The sequence below is a fragment of the Tursiops truncatus genome, chromosome 11 (genome assembly GCF_011762595.2).
Source record: "Tursiops truncatus isolate mTurTru1 chromosome 11, mTurTru1.mat.Y, whole genome shotgun sequence".
Classification (NCBI taxonomy): Eukaryota; Metazoa; Chordata; class Mammalia; order Artiodactyla; family Delphinidae; genus Tursiops; species Tursiops truncatus.
The window spans coordinates 11859287-11878649 of record NC_047044.1 but is presented as its reverse complement, the minus strand read 5'-3'; the positions used below and the strand labels follow the sequence as shown (position 1 = coordinate 11878649).

Here is a 19363-nt window from a genome sequence, read left to right as displayed (position 1 = left end):
GCTTTCCTGAGATCATACTCCCCAGTAAGGTATTGTCTCCGGCTCTATTTTCTAGGGAACATGGGCTAAGGAAATCATCGGAGACTTATCTCTCGTATTTTCCATCTTCGCATCTTAAAGCTCTGCATCTTGGGAGATAGCTTTAACTCTACTTTCTTTCCTTCTATGGCATGTTTTCTTTTGACTATCACATTCTTAATCTCTCACGCTCTTTCTCATTCTCAAACTGTTCCCTTCTCATTACACCCAGAACAGGTTTTATGAACGCATTCCGTTCTTTAATCTGACTACATTAGTTAGAATACTTCTTTAAATCTTTCTCTGTTCCCTGGATTATCTGTTTCCCCTAGGGTCAGGTTTTCTTTTTGTTTCTTCTCTTTCGTGCTGAAAGTTCCTCTCATATGACTAAGGAACCTCATGCACTGGTGACCCAGGTATAAGGACTTGGTTAGCTGGTGTGGATTTCCTCTGCTATCATATAAGGAAATCTGTTCTCTTATTAGGTCTCTTCCTGGAATTAAAATTCTAACTGGGACCTCAGTATGAGATAAGGAAGAGCATGGCAGCGGGCGACTTCGTTTTAGTGCATGCTACTAGGAAAGTGTGGAATGACCTCCTCCTACCCTCCGAATATCAGATTAAAGGAAGGGGTGCCAATATCTAATACAAAAAGAATTAAATTTCCCCAAATATTCTGATCAACTTATTTGGAGTCAAACAATCTGGGGTTTTTGTTTTTCCTTTTTTTAATGCTGGAGAAAAGAGGCAGCATAGTAAATGATGGGGCTGGCTACTTCCACTGGAACATCTCCAAGAGATTTGTGTGTTCCCCAAATAGCTGCTTGCTCTAAAATCCTCCTTTCTTCTAACCAAATAAAGCATCCATTTCCAAAATGACATTGTATTTTAAGTATTACTTGATTTAAGTAATAAGCACTAGAATATATGTGACTACCCAATTTAACTCTTCTGGTTTTGCACTTGTCATGAATTAACAAGTTAAAGTTCATTAATTCAATCAAGAAGTATTATTACATACTAAATTGAACCAGATACAATAATAAACACTGGCAATATAGTCCCAATCCTGAAAGAAACTACAGTCTGATGGAAAAAACAGACAAATGTATTCACAATTACAGTAATACATACTATGGACTAAGAGAACAATACATATACAACGCCAAGGAAGCACAAAAAAGGGACAACTCTGTGAGACAGGGCAAGCTTTCTGAAGTAAGTGAAGTCTCAGCTAAATCTTTAAGGCAAGAAATTATTCCTGTGGGAGAAAGAGGTATTCTGGCCCACAGTAATAATACGTGAAAAATAATATATGAAGAAATATATGAAAAGCAGTAAGGTACAAAATATGGCATATTTGGGGAATTGCAAGTGGTTCAGATTTGGGGGTAGAGTGGAGGGAGAAAACAAGTGAGGAAAGGAAAAGAATCTGCAAATTTTCTGGGAGGAAAAATGAGAGAGCAAGTCAGGGTTTCACCCTAACGTGGATCCAAGATGACCCATCAAAGCTGCTAGAAACTGTGTCCCTGTCATCAAGCTATATGGGAAAACCTTCCTTCTACTGAAAACCAGGGAGGACTGCATCCCTCTGAATCAGGGGTTGGCAAACTATGGCTTTGGTCCAAAGCTGGCCCACCACACGTTTTTGCACAACCTAAAAGCTAAGAGTAGTTTTTACATTTTCAACTAGTTGAAAAAATTTTAAAAAAAGAATATTTTGTGACACATGAAAGTAATATGAAATTAAAATTTCAGTGTTTATAAAGTTTAACTAATGAAGTGAGAGAGTGGCATGGACATATATACACTACCAAATGTAAAATAGATAGCTAGTGGGAAGCAGCTGCATAGCACAGGGAGATCAGCTCAGTGCTTTGTGACCACCTAGAGGGGTGGGAGAGAGAGGGTAGGAGACGCAAGAGGGAGGAGATATGGGGATACATGTATATGTACAGCTGATTCACTTTGTTCTATAGCAGAAACTAAGACACCATTGTAAAGCAATTACACCCCAACAAAGATGTTAAAAAAAAATAAAGTTTAACTAGAACATAGCCACACCCATTCACTTACCTATCATCCATGACTACTTTCTTGTTACAACAGCAGAACTGAACAGTTGTAACAGAAACAGCGTGGCTTGCAAAGCCAAAACTATTTACTATCTAGCCATTATGGAAAAAGTTTATGGATTTCTGCTCTAAGTTAGGAGTCTTTCAAAGTCTCATCTCCTTCAATTAAGTCTCAGCTTATCGGTTCAGAAGTTCTTATAAGAAATCTCATACAATATTAGATAAAAGACTAGTTACATTATTTGTGGATATAAAAGTATTATTTTTAATTTCATAAAGTAATGATTGATTTCCATTTCCATATTTTCTTAACAATTCCTTTATATACGAAATATCAAATTTTGCTTGCAGAACTTTATCCTGCAGTTCTAAATGAATTAAATATCTCCAGTTATATGATTTCAAGTTGTAATTTTTAAAACTGCATTTCCTTCTGTTAACAGCAGTCTAGCTATACTTATTTCCTGGACCATTAATTAAATAAGAAATGTTATTCTAATATTCTGAAACTGGTAGCCCTTTGAAAAAATTCAAGAGGAATGATGAAAAGCATAATATGCCAAAGTAAGCTAATCTAAGACTATTTCTAAGGCATTTGATTTATAATATGGATTGTTAAATCGGAATATTTTTCAAGGGTTTAATTTATTTTTTGGTTGTGTTTTACTTCTATTCTCAATAGAAAAATAAGATCATGATTCACTGTTGCTACTGATTTAAAAGACTCTATAATTCCCAATTTTGGCTCTTCAACACTCTTTTTTTAAAAATTTTTTTTTGCGGTACGCGGGCCTCTCACTGCTGTGGCCTCTCCCATTGCGGAGCACAGGCTCCCGTCGTGCAGGCCCAGCGGCCATGGCTCACGGGCCCAGCCGCTCCGCAGCATGCGGGATCCTCCCAGACCGGGGCACGAACCCGTGTCCCCTGCATCGGCAGGCGGACTCTCAACCACTGCGCCACCAGGGAAGCCCTCAACACTCTTTTTTGATACAATTTCAACATCTCAAGAGAGGTGATCAAATTTACTTTTGCTGATTTTTAATATATCATCTGTTGGTCCAATTGGCATCTTCAAAACAGTATTTCTAAAAAATAAGTTTAAAAAGTGAAAATTTCAGTGTTAGTAACCTTTGAGGGATCTGGGCAAGACCTAGAAAAGTTAGAAGGCAAGTAGATTCTTGCCAATCAGCTCACAGCATGCTTTAGAATGGAGAAGAAAAACAATATTCTACTTAAGAGTTGAGGGTAATATACTCTTATATTGAAGTTATAAATTGCTGACAAGGGCTTCCCTAGTGGTGTAGTGGTTAAGAATCCGCCTGACAACGCAGGAGACATGGGGTCGAGCCCTGGTCCGGGAAGATCCCACATGCTGTGACGCAACTAAGCCCATGCGCCATAACTGCTGAAGCCCACACGCCTGAGAGTCCGTGCTCTGCAACAAGAGAAGCCACCGCAATGAGAAGCCTGCGTACCACAACAAAGAGTAGCCCCCACTCGCCACAACTAGAGAAAGCACACGCACAGCAACGAAGACCCAAAGCAGCCAAAAATAAATAAATAAATTTTAGAATAAATAAATAAATTGCTGACAACATTGCATGGTCAATAGGCTATGAAAACTGAGTAAACGCAACATGCTATCAAAAACCAAAACTTATAACAAAGATATGATACCTAATAATACTCATAACTACTTAGTAATTGGATATAAATGATAAATCATTCATATAAATTGTCATAATTAGTCCAGAACAGTAAAGACTATAGAAACCATATGGTTTCATATCTATGAGGAATAATTCAAGGAGGTAGGTAAGATGAGTACTGAGAACAGAAGATTGAAGGGAACACTTAGCAGTTATTTTCAAATACTTGGGTTTTATGAAGAAGAGAGATTAACTAACCACTCCATGTGACTCTGGATGACAGAACTAGAAACAATGAGAAGACAATAATGAAAACAGATTTTAGCTCACCATAAGGAAAACATTTCTACTTTGTAACAGCCAACAATGGAACTCTTTACCTATGAGGCTTGTAGTATAATGGAAGAGTATGCAAATTTGGAATTAAATGGATCTCATATTTGGAACCTATCCCTGTCTGTTCCCAGAACTACAAGGTTGCTTGACCTCTTGAATGTCAAATTCTATCGAACGGGTGGGGCGGGGGTGGGGGGGGTGGGAACACCACCTACCTAAAAAAGAGACTGACAAGTGACATATGATATGAATACAACTGTTTGTATGTAAATGTGATTTGTATGTAAAATTGGTACAAAGTGGTATGCAAGAACAAAAGGTTATTTCAATAACAGTAACTATTAGTGGTGGTTAGGAACAGGGAAGCTGGAGTCAAACTCCTTGGGTTTAAATCCTGATGCTGTCAACTTGGCCAAGTTATTTAACCTCTCTGTATCCCTGTGTCCTAAGTTCTACAATACGAACGTTAACAGTACTTATAAGGCTGCTGAAAGGAATTACATAAGGCACTGATGACAGTGCCTAATGCATAATATATACTCTATAATGTTATCTAATCTATTACTATTATGTAATATTAGAAAAATAAATTCATTTTATTCTATAGTGAATTCCTTGTTATTGCAAGTATTCATCAAAGCCTTGAACATGTCAGAGATGGAAATCCCGTAAGTGAATAAGAGAGTCTCAACTAAATTTATTCATTCACACAGTCAGCAAGTATTAAATGAATATGTAATGCCTACAAGGGGCACTAGAGCACAGATTCCCAAGCCAGTCTGTGGATATGAATCCCCACAACACCTTAGTAGCTTATAAATTGGGGCAAGTTATGTAAGCGTAATATGCCTCAGTTTCTTCTTCTGTCCCATGGGGATAATTATAGGGTTGATGAGAGGATTCAATGAGTTAATGTAGGTAAAGTGCTTAGCACAGTACCTGACAGTAATACATCACATATAAAGATTAGCTGATTAGCTATTATTTTGACTACATGCCAGGCACAGTTTTAGACACCGGGAATACAAGAGACTGCTGACAAGGTCCCTGACTCACAGAACTTACATTCTTTGTAGGGGTAGGGTAGCGCTGATAATAAACAAGCAAATAAAGAGTAATGACAAACACTAATATCAGTGATAAGTGAAGAAAAAGCAGGTTAAGGGAATAGGGAACAATTGGGGAATTCAAGTTGAGATAGGAAGGTCAAAGAAGAACTCTTGAGAAGCCTGGGGGATGAGCATTTCCATCTAAAAGAAAAACAGAAGGAAAGGTTCTGAGCAGGAAGATGCAAGGTGTGTTAAAAGGAATAGCAAAGAGGCCAGTGCCACTGGAGCAGAATATGGGAAGAGAAGGGCAGCAGGAGATAAGGCTGGAGAGACAGCCAGGTTCCCGATCACTCAGGGCCTCAGAGACCAGAGTGAGGACACTGGGGTCTGAAGGGAAACAAATGGAAGGTTTAAAGCACAGGGGCGACAAAATCAGACCTGCACTGCACTCTGGCAATGACCTCTTATGAATTATTTGACTCCAAGATTTCCTGAACTTAATCATTCTACTAGTAATAGAGGCACATTTGCATATCTGGGAAATGGAAACATACATCATGATGGCAGACTGAAACATTTCTGCTTGGAAGCTGAGCATCCAAACCCAATAATGAAATTACTACATTGGAAACAACAGAGCGTTTACTGCAGGGGAGCATTCCATTTGTGTTTGTTAGATTTCACATATGAAGTATTGTTTAGAAACGTTTAAGAAAGATTTGACAGTGGTTTTGGAATGTTGGGGGAAAAAAGTGAGGAATTATGATTCCAGAAGGGAATGCCTCAGATATCAACAACGCCAGATTCCAGAGAGGAACTGTACACCAAAACGATGCTGTATCATCACCATGACAATCACATACAGATAGATGCCCAAGAAACAAACCAAGGTAAGGTATTACGTGAAGTTAAAATGTGAGTAGTCCACGAACCAAAAGTCAAAAGAGAAATGAGATTGTTCCCATATGGCGATCTTTTGGATGTGAGTGTGAAAATTTTCAGGGAAGAACAGAAAACTGGAGGAACACAACCAGGACTTTGAGCTAAGCCACTGAGAGGGGTGAGGAGTGTCATTTCCCTTTCAACATGGAGGTGTGCTCCGGAGCAATACAATCCTGAATAGCAGTTTGTCAAACACTAAGCTTTCCTAGTCTCGACTACAAAACTAAGAAGAAAGATAAAGGAAAAAAATAAAGGGAAGGAGCCGAAAAAAGGTGTGTGTTTTGGGGCATGGGAGGTGACTGGGAAGAAAAACCATTTAGTAAATCAAAATTGCTCAGATTTAATTACTTATATGGAATTCTGGGTATCTTTTCAGGGGAACTGAGTAATTTTTGGAATAGCAATATTTTTCAAGGGCCAGCCTTGGTCTTGGCAAGGAAATGGTTATAACTGACGATAAGGAGCAATGTAGAAGAATTCAGAAAGAAACCAAAGCTCTGGAAAAAGTGAGGCTTTTTTTGGTTCATTGTAAAGGAACATAAATTAGCCTCAAACCCAATCTCCGCCTACCCCCCAACTTCCCAGAGTCCTGTGCAGCCCATAGAAAGTGGAAGTGAGCCAAAGCCAACAGTGTGGGCTGAAGCTCTGTGGATGAAGGGTGGGATGGGATCGGGGGGACCTGGCTGGCAACCCAATGGAATCACTTGAAAGCACTGCCACAAAATGGAGACTAAATAGTCACGGAGGACCTTCAAAATGCACAGAAAATGGGATACGCTTAGCAAAATCAGAGAATAGATTCCCTACTCCAACTCATTTCAAAAAAACAAAAAAAAAACAGAAAGGATAATAGAAAATGAAACAAAGCAAAACATACCTGCTCTCTTACCGGTCTTTAATTAAAGCATAAAATACCCTCCCTCTTCTCTCCTCCCAGCCACCCTGGAACGAATAGGGACCTGGCCACAGCTCAGGTAAAAGACTTCGGCCTTCCAGCTACTAAGAGTGGAGATAGCAGACAATAGAACTGGTGGTGATTCATTACAAAAGAATACACTCCGGAGTGGCCTGCTGCCACTTGGGCTCCCCGCACTATTTAAAGGAACAGCAACCTCCTTTCCAACCTCCCTTATTCTTAACACCTTCCCTCCTCTTGGTCCTGATGGAAAACAGATTTTGAAGAAAATGCCAGCAAAGCACTGAGCTGTCCAAGAAAGGGAGGGCTTTGCGTTCCACAGAAACTGGCAGTCTTACGCTATAGTAGAGAACAAAAATTTTCTTTTAACGTCCACACTGTAAAATCTTTTCCTCTCTGCCTAGTATACTTTCCCTTTCAACAACAAATAGTATAACCTTTCTTATTAATTGGAGTTGAAGTCATTTACAACTTTGTCTAATTTGACACATATTACAAGAATGTATCTCTTCTCCTTCCTTTTATTCCACGTTGTTATATTCACAGATGTGAGGAGATGCAATAATTTGGTTCACATGCTCTGAAAGAAGAGTACCTCAGTGAAATACTCCTGTAACATATACAGGAATGACAGATAAACCTAAAGTTATTTTTTAAAAGTCACATGAGCATGTCTGTCTACTATACTAGAATTCTGAAATTAAATTGCCATTTGCTTTTTTTTAAAGCAAAACTCTGATAACTTATTGTAAATAACAGAGCCTTATAAACCAAAAACAGGCCTTATAAAACCAGAGCATATATAGTAACAATGTGTGTACACCGTGTAGCTACAAATATGGATATAAACGTGATGAAAATGTCATCCACTGAAGGCCCTTCACCTTCCACCAAGTGAGCGATGGAAACCACGGGACATAGAAATGTTAAGATCAAAGATGCAAAGAACCTAGATGACAAAATGATGAAAACATACCTAAATACTTTTCTTAATATACCTGTTAAGATACTAAATACCACAATAAACTGTTTAACTTTGATAAGTGAACCCTAAACACTGCAGACATTTTCTATGCAGAAAGCTTATGTGACAGATCATTATCAAATATTGGGATTTGACGTCTAGCTCAAAAAACCAAAAACTACCCCCCCACCAAAAACAAAACAAAACCAAACCATAGGACAAATAAAGATTTGGCCTATCTTGCTATTTTATGTATGTTACATTAACACAGAAAGTGTATACAAAAAACAAACATGCTGGAATATTGAAAATTCACAAGTTTGACATTCTGTACTTTCCATTTGTATAAATTCAGGATGGGCAAAAGTGAGTTCCTTGTTTCCTTCAGCATTCACACACACTGAGAAAATCATAATGATTTTCACTTACCTATTAGAATTCTTAACCTCCCCCAGATGCCTCTTTCCAGTTTCTATTTATCTCTTCTGCTTCATTCCTGAAATTATAGTTTCCTTAAATACTTATTAAGACCAAGATATTAAGTGTGCAAATGCTTGTGCATTTGAACTTGGGCTTGCACATGTTTACTCAGCTGCTCTAGAAACTAAGGGGACAGGCTCCAAGAGGCCACGGAAAACCTCTGATTATAAGAAGTCCTAGTTTAGATAACTCTTTCACTGATTTAAAAATATATACAATACATACAATGAAAAGTCAAGTAGTTGAAAAGGCTCCAGTAACAGCTGAGAAAGAAGAGAGCTGGTACCCTCTAATATGGTCAGTTAACGAAAACTAAACGAGGCTCCAAGTTTAAGAAGTATCATCTCCCAAGCAACAAAGAGAAGCCAGAAACATATTTTCTCTTTTTTAAAAAGTAAAGCAATATTTCAAAAGAGTTAATCGGGCTGACGATGAAGGGATAAGAAGTGGAAGAGAAAATATTTCAAGGGTTTCTCCACTTTCCAGAAGAGGGAGGGGTTTCTTAATAATCTCCAAACTCAGATCTGCTGAAAAATTACTATGGAAAGACATATTCTTTGAAACTTCCCTTTCCTCTCGGTCATGCTGGGAAAATCTCCTTAATGCTTTACCTCCTTCCAAACAGCACTGCGGGGCATTATATAACATTTAACAGAACAGGGTTCCAGTTCCTAAAATGATGCCTCTATCCAGATAGCCAGTTGACTCTCTCGCCCTCCGGTGGTGACTTAGGAAAAGAGATGAGAGAATACAAAAAAAAAAAAAAGGGGGGCAACCTCCTTAAAAGGAAAGCACTGTCCAGTGATGAAATTTCCCTATAGAGCATAAAAGCCTGGAGTGAAACTGATCTTAAGTCTGAGACTAAAGGACATGAACGTTCCACAATGCAAACAATTCTCATTGATAAATCACAGTCTCATCGTTTCCTCTCAACCTATATATTAAAAAAAAGGGAAAAGGAACATACAGAAACGTGCCAAAAAGAAAAAGAGCACAGCCAGGGGAAATTGGGGAAGAGTATTCACCTTTCCATTTGTCAGGAATGACTTGCTAAAATGCAGATATTGCCTGGTATAACCAAAGACAGGGGGGGAGAGAGAGGTATGGGGTGGGGGGGGAGAGGGGCGGGGGGGGGAGGGAGAGGGAGAGAGGGAGAGAGGGAGAGGGAGACGGAGAGAGAGGGAGAGAGAGAGAGAGAGAGGGAGAGGGAGAAAGGGAGAGGGAGAGGGAGGGAGAGGGAGAGGGAGAGGGAGAGGGAGAGGGAGAGGGAGAGGGAGAGGGAGAGGGAGGGAGAGGGAGAGGGAGAGGGAGAGGGAGAGGGAGAGAGAGGGAGAGGTCTTCCATTTCCTACTCCCTCTCCTTCAGATGTCTTTTAATGCCCGTGATTGTCATTTATATATTCAGACTTGTTCTTCTGCCAGGGAGGGCTCTACCTGCCTCTGCTGCACCTGGATGCTTCTATGTTCTCACAGAAAACAGTCTTTGCCAGTAACAAAGACATGAAAATGAAACATTTTTCTAGCCTTCATTTTTAATAAGCCATTTAGAGCAAAGGCAGCAAAACTGCAAGTCCATTGCCAATTCTGAGAAACCAAAGCGAATCAGGAATCAGATTTCCTTATAACACAAATTCTTCTGCAATTCTTAAAAGGAAGTCAATCCCTCTCCCGTCTTTTTGGCAGTCTACAAGAATCTCTTCCTACCTCTGCAGTCTCTCTCTCCCTCCCTCTTCTCAGAACCAAGACAAAGAGGTAGACAAATCCCCACAGGGTCTTTCCTGAGCTACAGCTGCACAGTACAGGAAACAGGAATCTGCTATGGAGCTAAGGGAGGGGAGAGAAAAAAGGATACGGATACACCACACACACGGACTCACAACAGGCACAGACTAACACTTTCCAGCTGATAACAATAATTCTAGCCCTTTCTAAAAAGACAGTAATAATTAAAACTCTGGTGACTATGCCCCACCCCCCATCTTATTTAGATCTCAGAAACGAGAAAAGAAACGCACGGAGGAAACACAGATCTTACCTGAGTTACCATTTTCTTTTTCTCCATAAACCAAATGGAACAGATGATGAACACTTCAAAGCGGTCGCGCTGGGGCACACCTTCCACAGCTTGCTTTCCACCCCCCTCCCCCCCCCAAGTCTAGCTCTTAAAGGGTGGGTGATTGTTCTCCCTTTATCCCGGTTTCCTTCCTTTTTCTTTCTAGTGTTTCTTCCTTTCTTTTCTCTTCCTCTCTGGCAGTCTCTCCCCCTCCTTCTTTCTCCAGCTCCCTCCCATATCTCAGGCAGATGGCTGAAGGAAGCCCCACCCCCGAATGCCTAAGGTAATTAATCAGAGTAGAGCCCCACCTCTTCCTCCTCCTCCCACCCCCTCCCGGCAGGCTGACATCTCCCAACTCCAGAAACAGGCCTGCTGGAGAATGGCAGTTTGGTGTGTGCTTTGCGCACGCGTGTGTGTGTGTGTGTGTGTGTGTGTGTGTGTGTGTGAGTGTGTGAGGGGAGGAGGGAAGGAGGGGGGGAGAGAGGGAAGGGCAGGCGCCATGTGCCCGCATATTTTAAGGAGTTTCTCCGATGGTGGCATTAATTATATGGCACGGGAAGTATTCACAGCAGCTTACCATAGTAAGTACAGATTTAAAACGTTCCATCTAAGAATACCTGATAATAAATAAGGAGCGAAACAAACTATTAAAAAAAATGTCCACTGATGTACAGTTTATAGATGCAGCGGATGCAATAAAAGATGAGAAGAGCTGCTCAATGATGGGTTGACTGGAAGGTTTTCAAGGAATGGAAATATGCAAGAAACTGCTTGCCCTGAACTAGTCTAACGACTACAAAGGACAAAAAGAGAGGAGGGAGGTAATTTAAGTGCTTCTTTTTTTCTACTGTAAAAAACTTGGGGATTCTGAAAAAGGTATCTACAAACATGACTGCTTAAGAAGCTTAAGGTGGATACAAATTTGGCTGCTCAAGGCTTCCAGCTTCATTTAAAATTCTGATTAACTGAGAATTTACCCTTTGCGTTCCCCAGCCTTCTGCATCTCAGCCTCTACTGAAAAACATAAACCCTTTCTTGTACACACACTGGACATGTGTCATTACTATAACTAGTCATTGTTACTATAGAGTGCTATAGACACAGGAGGTTTGGGAGAATGTTTACTGAATGTAAGAGTTTCTTTTAAGTTCTCTTTGTAAAAAGTCATAATGAAAAAAAGCATAAAGGTGTGATTCAGTTCAGAAGTCCTGGTCAAAGTCATAATTCTGCCCTTTACAAGTGATCTTGGAAAAGTCTTTGACCTCTGAATATAAATGTCATATCTCCCTACTTTCTATTATTATATATTCAAATAAAGTAACCTATGTGAATGTTTGATGAGTTTATGATGTTTGTCTCATAAAAATAAAGATTTTCTAATTTTTTAGTATTCTAATAAATAAGATCCTATTCTAAAGGTTTTATTATATATTTTAAGTTATGCTATATTTATGTTATAATCTCTAATAGATTACCTGAAGAACAAAGAGATTAATTCCAAAATTGAGCTTTCTATTTTTAAAATAAACACATAAAGAAATCAAAATTAAAAATCACAAATCACACCGAGAATACTTAAGTTTTTGCTGTCTCAATGAGGATTATTTGGCAAAATGTATAACCAAGCTTTAAAAAAATGTGCCGTATTGGGCTTCGCTGGTGGCGCAGTGGTTGAGAGTCGGCCTGCCGATGCAGGGGACAGGGGTTCGTGCCCCGGTCCGGGAAGATCCCACATGCCGCGGAGCGGCTGGGCCAGTGAGCCATGGCCGCTGAGCCTGCGCGTCCGGAGCCTGTGCTCGCGACGGGAGAAGCCACAGCAATTGAGAGGCCCGCGTACAGCAAAAAAAAAAAAAAAAAAAAAAGTGCCGGATAATAATGTTGGTTGGCACATTGCCAATGAACCACCATCACGCTCCCATCCTCCCATTCAAATTAATAATCATTTTAACAATTCTGAAAAGAACACAGGAACTACCAAACAATCTGGAGAGTCTGGAGAAACCGGCACAGTCATTGCTGTTTACTGAGAACCTACAATATGTCAGGCATTGTTCTGGGCATTTTACAGCTATCAGTATACTTTTAGTATAACCTGTACGTGTAAAGAAATATGTACAAAAGAATGGGATCTTTAAACATTAGAAAAAAACATTAAGAGAAAAGGAATAGATTGGTTCTGAACTTGTACTTATTTAACATTTTTAGAAATGATCTGGAAGATAGAACATATTACATTCTCTGAATTTGCAACTGAAAAGCCAATCTGGAGATAAAATGCAGTCAAAAAATTTTAAAGACAAAGTGAGGAAGCAGAAAAGAGGTAGGCGAGTTTCACTGGAAGCAGGGGCAATGCAGTGTGCTTCTGGGAAAATCTAAATCATATTTATGGGATAATTATTTATGCTTTCAGTTCTAATATAAGAAATAAACTGAGGATCACTGTATACCATTCTCTGAATCCACTGGTCCACAATAGTGCTAGGGGCAAAAAACCAGGAGCACCAAGACAGAGTCCCCCACTCCCCCCGCCACACACACACACTCACTCACTCACACTCACACACATGCTAGTCTTATGAAAGCCATGGCTGTCTTGAAGCTGGCAAACCTCCATACGTATGGAAAGACAACAAAGCCCCAAGAAGAGATTTTTAAAATAAAAATCAGGGATTCCCACATGCAAAAAGTCTAGGACTGGGATAAAGGTTTCCCTAGGTCTGGTATTCATGCCTCTTTTCTACATTTAGGACCACTGTTTTATAATGCAAATAATAAACGTATAAAAGTCATTACCACAAGAAAGAGTTAGTGTGAGCTAAAGGTGAAAAACAAAAGTATTAAAATAATTTTCATAAACTCACTGATCATAGTGAGCACTGCACGAACTCCAGGGTATTTTGATGTGCATCCCTGACTTTAAAGGGTGGTGTTACAGAGGACAATCTGCTCCCTCGTGCCCAAATGAGAGAAGAGCAATTGAACAGTCTGGATCTGACCCAGCAAAACAACTGGAGGGCCCTGGTGGCTGAGTGTGCCCAGTGGTACCCAGGAGAAACGCATTTCAGGGCATTTTCTGGGCAGGAGTGAGGGGGCTGGGGAGGTAGGCAGGCAAACAGACAATAAGAACGTCAGCTAGGGGAGGAGACCACATCCACCCTTGTGGATCAACCTCCAGCTTCCAGCACAGTGCCTGATACACGGTAGGTGCTCAATAAATATCTGTTAATAAATAAACAAATGAAGGAACTTCTCCTAGTTGTCTCAATGTCTTCATTGTTTGCTCAGTGTTCTATGTAATCCCCAGAACTCCAGCTTCCTTTCCCCCATACCACTCAACGGAAATGGATCTTATTAAAGTCACCAAAGACCTCTGATGGCCGAAGTCAATGGACGTGTTATACCTTCTTTGACTTGTCTGTGGCATTTGGCACTCCCTCCTTTTGGAAACTCTTATTCTGAGTCTTTCTTGATTTTCCTCTTTTCCTGTTAACTCGCTTCCCCATCTTACTGTTTTTCCTCTGCCCACCTTCTGTGTTGGTATTGCCTGAGGCGGCATCTTCAGACCTCTTTCTACTGCACACCACAGGTTCTTAACCTAAGGTATATAGTTTTTCACACAGGTACCCTGGTGGAAATTTGTTATTTTTATGTGCATTTCTGTGCAGAGAGGATCTACGGTATTCATCAGATTTTCAAAAGGGTACACATCTCAAAAAAGTTAAACAATGGTCCTTAGTTCCCGAGGCCTCCTGTTGACCAACACGTTTGCTGTAGGTGATGTAATCCATCCCATAGCTTCAATTACCACCCATTTACCTTGATGGCCCCCACATTTCTATATCCAGTCCAGATATCTCTCCTGAACTCCAGATCAAAATATCCAAATGCTAAATAATGGTCATCTCCATTTAGATATCCTACAAATTTCTCTATCTTAAAAGACCAAAACTAAATTAAATTCTTAAAATCGAATCACTAATTCATTTAGCAAATGTTTGAGTGTCTACTATGTGCCAGACACTATTCTAGGCACTGGGGGAAAACTAAATGGGCAAAGGAGATAAAATCCCTGTATGTGTGAAGTCTGGATTCTAGTACTCATTCTGCCATGTTTGTTTACTTGGTGAAATGTGGTTAAACTTTATAACCAGTAAAAGAGGTATCAGTTCTTGAAAACTTACTCTGTGGTGTCTTATCAGGCAACTACACACATTCTTAGCTCATTTCATCCTCAAGACAAGATATTTTTATCTCCTTTGCAGAGATGAGGGAACTAAGACCAGGTGAGGCTAAGTATCTTGCCCAAAGTCACCAGAGCTAGCAAGCTGAAGTGTCCAGATTTAAACCCAAATTTGATGGGAAGTCTGCAGTCCTTCCAAGACTCCTCCTTCTCACTCAATATCACACCAAACCAGAAGCAAGTCTTTTTGATTTCACTGAAATGTGCCCTTTCTTTTCATCCCTAGCACCACAAATTCCGTTCTGACCTTATTATTTTGCATTCAGCCTCCTACTTATCTCCCTGCCTTCAGTCTACCCCTCTTCCCATGCAGGCTTCTTACTACTCTCAGAGCTTGATCTTTCTAAACACAAATCTCATCATGCCACTTCCCTGATTAAACTCAACTACTGCCCACAGCCTAACAAGGGGGACAATTCTAACTCTTAAGTAGGCATCTAACACACATAACGTGGCTTCAGCCCCCTTGTCCAGAGCCCCGGCTTTCCCTCTCCCCACCCACTGCTCTCCTCTGCTCCTACCACACTTCACGACTTGCAGTTAGTTCCTCAATGACACCTCTGTTCTGTTCTGTTTTCTGTTCTTCCTCCCTTGCGTACGGCCTTCTATCTGGCTAATTCATCCTTCAAGGCTCACTTCAGGGATCCCCCTGCTCCAGAAAGCCTTTGCTGCCCTACCTGCTCCCACACCTGGGTTAGGTACCCCTTATCCCTGTGCCTTAGCGCCTAAGCCATGGTTGATACTGTTTCTGCATAACTTTGACCAGACTGTGAGCAATCTGAGGGTAGGAACTGTGTTTCACAATCCTAACGCAGTTCCTAACCCAACGCCTGAATACGTTAGTAGATGAATAAATGTTTGATGAAATCAAACTGTAATGCCTTGATTTCTACCTCTAGCCATTTATTTATCCATATGCGGGTACCTAAGAACGAAGAGCATCTCTGTGGTTATCAAAATACTATAAAAGCATTCTTTTCTTCCCAAAGAGTACTTGGAAATGTCTTTAAATTTATAAATTTACTTCAGTATCTTAGAAATTTGAAGGCGAAAGGAAGATGTACAAAATGAGGGAGCGGGAGAAAGGCTTTGTTTTCTACTTTATTAGAATAGTTCAGATTCTAGACACAACAACACTCACTGATTAAAAAAAAAAAACAACTCCCTTTAGGTGGCGTTGCTCCTCACAATTTTAGGGACTCAACCTTCCTACCTTCCACCCACTTACCAGCAATGCTAAAAGCAGGTCCAAGAGTCCCTGACCAGAAGGCAGGGTTTGCTCATACTTTCCCAGGCTGCCGCTAACACCCAAGTGAAAAGCAACATTAAAGGGACAGCATTTCTGGCAATAATAAAAACTTGTTAGTATAAAAGCTTTTCACAGCATGTCCCCCCTCATAACCCTAAGTGTAAATAACAATTTACACCTAATAGATATAAATACCTTTCCAGAAGCATTTCTCAGACAATACTACTTTAATATTCCTTGTCCCAGCATTCTCTTTAATATAAATAAAGCCAAATTATAGATAATTCCACTATATCCTAGCTCATTTTCTCAGGGTTAGGCAGTGTCCAGTTATATATAACCCATTCTAGAAAAAAAGGTAAGCAAAATTTGAGATCAACTGCTTTAAACGTTATATGCTTATAAAAAACAAATAATCCTTATATTTACTTCCTGTCCCCCCAAACCAACCTTTAGAACAAGATCACAAATAGTACACACTAAGACACAGGTGAGGCCAGAGATATTAGAAAACATCACTTCATACATTATTAACTAGATTTGCAGAAAATACTCTTTAAAATCTCTTTAAACTATCCCAAACTCTAAACTGAGTCATATATGCAATTGAAATTATGTGTACATTCTCTGTATTCTCTGAGAGACTAAGGAAAAGGTTCTTACACAAATACTTAAAGGGATGGGACATAAACAAGTTTAGGAATAACCAGATTATCAAGAAAATACATGATTAATTGGTGAAAACTGAAGTGTACTGTTTCTCCAATAATACAATATGCCACATCTCTATTACTAAATTACTGGAGATTCTGCTGGTTTTCTTCACCACTAAATCCCTGTGCCTGGCATAGTACCTGGCCCATAACTCAAAAAACATTTGGTGAGCAATAAATTAATTTGAAATGAGAAATTAAAGTATATATATATATATATCCCCCTTGACATCAAGGTCATCTGCCCACAAAGAAGTGGACAGCCTATGGGCTAAGTCGCTCTATAGCATTCTGCAGACCTGAGCATCCTCTAGGCACACGTATCTTTTAGATAGGTCACTGTCTCTCAGTCTTCCAGATGCCTAATATCCTTAAGCTGTACTTGGCTCTCCTGAACCCTCAAATCAGGATACACAGCTACACCCCCCAAAATGTAAGTTCCTGCTTCTTCTCCCTCCAGCTGCCCCATTCACCTCAAAATGATAATCAGTGCCAATGTGTTTGATGGGTGACAGGTTAAGTAAAACTGCCTCAGGAAAAACTGCGACACTAGATGAACCCCTAACTTGCAACAAGTTGTCACAATAACATAAAATTGACCATCTTAGCCATTTATACCGTTCAGTGGTATTAAATACAGTGTACCTCTGAAGAACATGGGTTTGAACTGTGCAAGTCCACTTACATGTGGATTTTCTTCACTGCACATGTACACAATCAGCGGCTGGTTGAATCCAAGGATGCAGAACCACTGATACAGAGGGCCGAGTGTGAAGTTATACATGGATTTTCAACTGTGCAGAAGGTCGGTGGCCCTAACCCCCACATTGTTCAAAGGTCAACTGTGTATTCATAATTTGCTACCAGCACCATCATCCATCTCTGTAACTCTTTTCATCTTATAAAACTGAAACTCTTAACACAGATGTAGAGAACAAACATATGGACACCAAGGCGGGGAAGTGGTAGGGGGGTGGGGGGGTGTGATGAACTGGGAGATTGGGCTTGACATGTATACACTGATGTGTATAAAATTGATAACTAATAAGAACCTGCTGTATAAAGAATAAATAAAATTAAATTAAAAAAAACAACTGAAACTCTATACCCATTAAATAGTAACTCTCCATTCTCCCTGCCCCCAGAGCCCCTGGCAACCACCATTCTACTTTTTGTCTCTATGAATTTGACTATGCCAAGTACCTCATATAAGTGGAATCACAGTGTCTGTCTTTTTGTGAATGGTTTATTTCATTTAGTATAATATCCTCAAGGTTCATCCATGTTGCTGCTTATATCAGAACTTCCTCCCTTTTTAAGGCTGAATAATATTCCACTGTATATATATACCATGTTTTGGTTATGCATTCACCCACTGATGGAAACTTGTGCTGTTGCTTCCACCTTTTGGCTACCGTGAATAATGCTGCTGTGAACGTGGGTATACAAATATCTTTCCAAGATTCTGCTTTCAATTCTTTTGGGTATATACTCAGAAGTAGAATTGCTGGGTCATATGGTAATTCTATTTTTAATTTTTTCAGGAACCACCATACGGTTTTCCACAACAGCTGTACCATTGTACATTCTTACCAACAAGTGCACAAGGGTTTCAATTTCTCCGCATCCTTGCCAACACTTGTGATTTCGTTATTTTTTTTGACAGTAGCCATCCTAACAAGTTATATTTTAACCATCCAGTCAGAGGTGATAAATGTCTAATCCAAGAGACTAATTTCAAGAACAGCTTCTCAAATAGATTTTTTATGGGTAGGGAGACTACACTCATTGTCCTTTAAATCATATCTAGCAAGCCCCTATCTGTAGGGGCTTCCTCTGCCTGTATTTTAAACTGATTTGGCCCAGATTTGGTTCTGCAAAAATTATAACTAATAAAATAACCAATTTCAATTGCACACTCTTAAGACAGGCATGATTTTATTAACCGTAAGAGTAATAAAAGGTCAAGTACCTAAAATACTTCATTGCCCTATGTTGAGAACTCACTTTGTTTCATTATCTCAACATCAGCAATTCTAGAACTACTTAATTTAAAAAATAGGTGCAAAACCTTTAATTTTTAATACTGTACAATCACGTCCTCAATAATGTCCAGTTGCATAACACACTGGTACAGAACCACAAGTATTCATACTATGCAACAAAGAGCTTTGATTTAACTAAGTACAAGAATATAATAGAAGCTAAAAAGAAAATTTTATAACTATAGTTGAGACAGTTTGGGTAGCAAACAATCGTCATAAGTGCACCACCATTGTATAAATGCACTGGAAAAACCTGTTACCCTAACAGAATTAAGAAATAAGACTGTAACATAGTTTGGGATCCTTCAACTTAAAATTGTTTTTTCAATCACATTAATTTCCTCGATGTGGTGGAGAGTGTACTCTTAAATTTTAATATCCCATTACCTGCATTTCTAAGCTACCTTAATTTCAGACAGAATAAACCTAATAAATGGAGCAAAGTCAGGAAAGTGCTGTTTCAAATACTGAGCACCACATTTAACAGTACTAAATCTTAATGATTTGCGGTGGCAAATTCATTTTATCATAAATGAATAAAATTTTCCTGCCAAAGACTATCAAATATGTCATAATTTCTAAACAAGAACCCTTTAATCCACTTCACAATTTTTATTTTTGGGGAGAATGGCCGA

At 39.6% G+C, this 19363-nt stretch overlaps 1 protein-coding gene across 21 annotated transcripts in view; it reads right to left on the bottom strand.

Moving 5' to 3' along the window:
- RBFOX2 (RNA binding fox-1 homolog 2) overlaps positions 1 to 19363 on the bottom strand; it is a 262366-nt gene that overhangs the window by 79822 nt on the left and 163181 nt on the right. Inside the window, exons 1-2 of one of the 21 annotated variants that reach the window (XM_033866146.2) lie at positions 10464 to 10712; positions 4001 to 4027 (exon numbers count right to left, since the gene is read on the bottom strand). The exons of 18 other annotated variants lie outside the window; for them this stretch is intronic. In XM_033866146.2, the coding sequence (XP_033722037.1) occupies positions 4001 to 4027; positions 10464 to 10490 (54 nt within the window). In that variant the 5' untranslated portion in view covers positions 10491 to 10712. Of the gene's footprint in view, positions 1 to 4000; positions 4028 to 8378; positions 8446 to 10463; positions 10713 to 19363 lie in introns of those variants that run through there. 2 more of the 21 variants (XM_033866150.2, XM_033866147.2) reach the window with 2 other exon arrangements.